Genomic DNA, 5069 nt, shown 5'->3' on the forward strand with positions numbered 1-5069 from the left:
TCTATGATTCATTAACAATGAACTAGATTCATGCTGCACATCCAGAATGGGTTACTGTCCTTTAATGATAGGAGTTTTACATCATTTAGCTCTGTGCTTTGTTCGTTTTTTGAATTTTAATTTATTTGTTACTCTAACCCCGGCGAGAAGAGTCTTTGCATGTTTTGTCCAATCTGTCTTCATCTAGCTGTTGGCATTCCTCCTATAAGCTTTGGTCTGTCAACCATTTCTGCCATGTAATAGATAAAAAAATTACTTCAGGCTCCCCTGTGTCCATAGAAGACCATCAGTCAGTACAACAAAAAGCTGTTTCCAACTCCACGCTAAAATGTACCTAAACACAATCAGCAGCTGCTTCAAAATTATATGGCATCAAAAAGATTTCATTTAATTTGATCTAAGATTGTAATTGTAACATAATATTTATGACAACCCAACCTACCTCTGTCTCCTCTCTGAAGATCATTCTTGTGAAATTGTGTAACATTTGAACAACACAAAACAAATAAAGAACCCAACAAATCCTTTCTGAAACGTTTGCTCCCTGAAAGCTTCTTTGTTTTAGATTTTACCTCCATTACTCCTCTTGTCAACCATATTTTATTCCATTTCCACAGCACATGCAGCATTGCAGCATTGCTGCATGTGCTGTGCATTATTTTTTCACCAAGATCTTGCATTGATGACTGGGCACTATAGGCATGATGGGTGCATCACTTCATCTACCTCTCTTCTTACCCTGATGCACCCATCACTCCCAAATCTGGAGGTAAATCTGGACTCATCAGACCACATGACCTTCTTCCATTGCTCCAGAGTCCAATCTTTATGCTCCCTAGCAAATTTAAACCTTTTTTCCAGTTAGCCTCACTGATTAGTGGTTTTCTTAAGGCTGCACAGCTGTTCAGTCCCAATCCCTTGAGTTCCCTTCACATTGTGCATGTGGAAATGCTCTTACTTTCACTATTAAACATAGCCCTGAGTGCTGCTCTTGTTTTTCTTCAATTTGATTTCACCAAACGTTTAAGTGATCGCTGATCATGATCTTTCAGGATCTTTTTCTGACCACATTTCTTCCTCAAAGACGATGGGTCCCCACTATCCTTCCAGTTTTTAATAATGCGTTGGACAGTTCTTAACCCAATTTTAGTAGTTTCTACAATCTCCTTAGATGTTTTCTCTGCTTGATGCATGCCAATGATTTGACTCTTCTCAAACAGACTGACATCTTTTCCACGACCACGCAATGTGTCTTTTGACATGGTTGTTTAAGAAATGAGAAGCAACTCATTGCACCAGTTGGGGTTAAATAACTTGTTGCCATCTGAAAGATAATCACCCATGCAGTAATTATCCAATAGAAGGCTCGTACCTATTTGCTTAGTTAAATCCAGGTGGTGACATTTTTTTTGGCCAGGCAGTGTATGTATGTAAGAGCACTCCAGTTTACCAACCGGTTCCTCTTAGATGTCCCCAGATCCAAAATTGAAATTCATAGGTCATAAGGCTTTTGCGGTTGCTGCTCCAAAACGGTGGAACATTTTACCTGATCATTTAAAGACCTCTAAGACTGTTGAAACTTTTAGATTTTCGCTCAAGACTCAGCGTTTTTCCTTAACATTTGATCCATGCAGCATCTGAGAAAAAGTTAGAGCTGATTTTTATTGTTGTGTGTTGTATTTTTAACTTTCTTATGTTTTCTGTGGCAGCACGGTGGCGCAACTGGTAGAGCTGCTGCCTCTCAGCGAACAGGTCCCTGGTTCTAACCCCGGTCCAGGTGCCTTTCTGGGTGGAGTTTGCATGTTCTCTCCGTGCATGCGTGGGTTTTCTCCAGGTACTCCGGTTTCCTCCCACAGACCAAAAACATACATGTTAGGCTGATTGGTAACTCTAAATTGTCCCTAGGTGTAAATGAGAGAGTGAATGGTTGTTTGTCTCGTTTGTCTCTATGTGGCCCTGTGATGGACTTGCGACCCGTCCAGGGTGTACCCCGCCCCTCGCACAGTGATTGCTGGGCACCAGCGACCCCCGTGACCCAAAATGGAATAAACGGGTAAAGAAAATGGATGGATGGATGGATGTTTTCTGTGGTGCAAGATGTATTTTTATTCACTCCATTTAATCTGAGTTAACTTTAAAGCATTTTGGTCAGCTTTTGTTGTTTTCATGTGCTACAGAGATAAATTGACATCGACAGTGACATTGAAAAAAAACCTAAGAAATCAAAATTCTGATTTGTGTTAACCAGAAAACAATGACTTTATATCACTAGATGGCAGCAAAACCTGCCCCAGTTCATCTCTGCTTCACTCAGGGTCTCCAGTCCACCAATTTTACAAAAAATCCTACATTGTGGGGACCAAAGCCAGGTCCCCATAAGTCTCGTTGGGAATTAGGGGTTAGGCTTACTAGTAGTTGCCTATTACTAGTGGATGAGGATCTTTTTCTGGCCATATTTCTTCCTTAAACATGATGGGTCCCCACTATCCTGCCACGCACATACGCAGTAATGCAGTGCGTGCGCACGCGTGTGTGCCTATGTGTGTTTATTTTTCTGTGCTGCAGATTCCCAGCAGGGTTTTAAACTCTGAATATGTTTTCATGTTATATTTATTCTTCATCAAAGTCTTTTTATTTTATTTTATTTTATTTATTTTTTATTAAGAACACACACACAAAACAAAACACACACAAAAAACAGAACATGCAACAAAATCCCCTCCCACCCTACCCCCTCCCATACCAGATCAGCTACACAGACATGAATACATCAGACAGGCACTGACACACTTTCAATAGGAGACACAAATGGCCGCCAAGTGTCCCAAAATCTCCCAACAGGTCCTCTCAGAGTATATCTAATTTTTTCCAAATGAATATGACACATAACTTCTCTTATCCAGTGTTCGTATGCCGGGGAATGTGGATCCTTCTTCTGCATAAAATAAGTCTCCTGGCTAGAAAAGAGCATAAAGCAATCATATTCCTCTCGCACTTGCGGAAGGGTGCATTCACAGGTGCCACCGCAAATATTGAAAATAATGTTGCACAGTTTTACCACATATTCCAGAGGAAGTATCAAAAATAGATTGCCAATAGGTCTGAAGCTTTAAACAAGCCCAGAAAGTGTGTAAGAGAGTAACTGGAGTTTGTTTATAACAATTACATGCAGGATCCAGGTCAGTTTTAATCTTTGACAGTTTGTCTATGGACCAATGCAAACGGTGCGCCACCTTGAATATAACCACAGCATGTTTCAGACAGATTCAGGATGAATAAATGTTCTGAATAATCTTTTGACAGACTGAGTCTGATATGGATTCCTCCAAGTCCATTTCAAATTTCAGCTTAAGGGAGTCCAAGTTGGTCTCATGGTATGAACTGAACAGTGTATAGATCTTACTGAGTGTCAGACATTAACTGATTATATATATATATATATATATATATATATATATATATATATATATATATATATATATATATATATTGTACATATATGTATATATATGTATGTATTCAAATCTGTCTGGATTTGAGGAGCACTATGGAGCATATCAGCTCATCAAAGATGCATAGATGATGTATGTAATAGAGTAAGTAAAAAAGTAAAAGACAATATTACTCATTTACAAATGTTTATTTCAAGATATTTAATATACCAGTAAGTCTAACTCTCTGAAAAATGTAGAGAAAATATATTTTTGTGTGTTGTCTAATTGAGTTTAAATATATTTTGTTGGCTAAAATGCCTATGTGTTAAACTAAACCAGACCCAGCCAAAGTAGCTGTGTTAATCCATTTAATGACCAAAGATAGCAGACTATGTTTAAAAAGAAGGTTAGTCTGTGGAGTCCACCCTGCAGAAGTTTGTTTTAGGCCTACTAATGTGGACCCCAACCCATAATCCTATTGTAAATGCACTTTAAGTAGAGAGTATAAAAACCCTGGACTGAACAGAGCCAGACATCGAGCTTTGAGGAGTCTCTCCAGAGTTGCTCTCTATAGAAACTCCTCTACATCCACACTGACCCTGAAGATGGCTCCTTCTACCAGCCTTGTGCTGCTGCTCCTGCTCGGCCTCTCTCAGGCTGTTCCTCTCCAGAAGGAAGAACACAAGAAAGAAGGACGCAGACATGGACGCCATGTTGGACACCATCATGAGCATAAACACTTGGCTGATGAGAGACACCTTCATGAGCATAAAGGATTGGATGATGAGAGACACCTTCATGAGCATAAAGGATTAGATGATGAGAGACACCTTCATGAGCATAAAGGATTAGATGATGAGAGACACCTTCATGAGCATAAAGATTTGGCGGACAATAAACATCTTCATGAGCATAAAGGATTAGATGATGAGAGACATCTTCACGAGCATAAAGATTTGGCGGACAATAAACATCTTCATGAGCATAAAGGATTGGATGATGAGAGACACCTTCATGAGCATAAAGGTTTGGATGATGAGAGACACCTTCATGAGCATAAAGATTTGGCGGACAATAAACATCTTCATGAGCATAAAGGATTGGATGATAAGAGACACCTTCATGAGCATAAAGGATTGGATGATGAGAGACACCTTCATGAGCATAAAGGATTGGATGATGAGAGACACCTTCATGAGCATAAAGGTTTGGATGATGAGAGACACCTTCATGAGCATAAAGATTTGACTGACAATAAACACCTTCATGAGCATAAAGGATTGGATGATGAAAGACACCTTCATGAGCATAAAGACTTGGCTGACAATAAACACCTTCATGAGCGTAAAGATTTGGATGATGAGAGACACCTTCATGAGAATAAAGGATTGGATGATGAGAGACACCTTCATGAGCATAAAGATTTGGCTGACAATAAACACCTTCATGAGCATAAAGATTTGGCTGACAATAAACACCTTCATGAGCATAAAGAATTGGCCGAATATGGAGACTATCATCATCACCATCATAGACATCTTCACGAGCATAAAGATTTGGAAGATGAAAGACACCTTCATGAGCATAGAGGTTTGGCGGACAATAAACACCTTCATGAGCATAAAGGTTTGGATG

The 5069-nt window shown here is 39.4% G+C and overlaps 1 protein-coding gene across 1 annotated transcript in view; it reads left to right on the top strand.

The window, feature by feature from the left end:
* Positions 1-3960: 3960 nt before the first annotated feature.
* The window catches only part of LOC119423789 (high choriolytic enzyme 1-like), a 2779-nt gene continuing 1670 nt past the window's right edge, over positions 3961-5069 (top strand). Inside the window, exon 1 of the mRNA XM_037691205.1 lies at positions 3961-4166. Within this exon, the coding sequence (XP_037547133.1) occupies positions 4040-4166 (127 nt within the window). The 5' untranslated portion in view covers positions 3961-4039. The remainder of the gene's footprint in view (positions 4167-5069) is intronic.

Source organism: Nematolebias whitei, chromosome 2, assembly GCF_014905685.2.
Source record: "Nematolebias whitei isolate Nwh7 chromosome 2, NemWhi1, whole genome shotgun sequence".
In the NCBI taxonomy this organism is placed as follows: domain Eukaryota; kingdom Metazoa; phylum Chordata; class Actinopteri; order Cyprinodontiformes; family Rivulidae; genus Nematolebias; species Nematolebias whitei.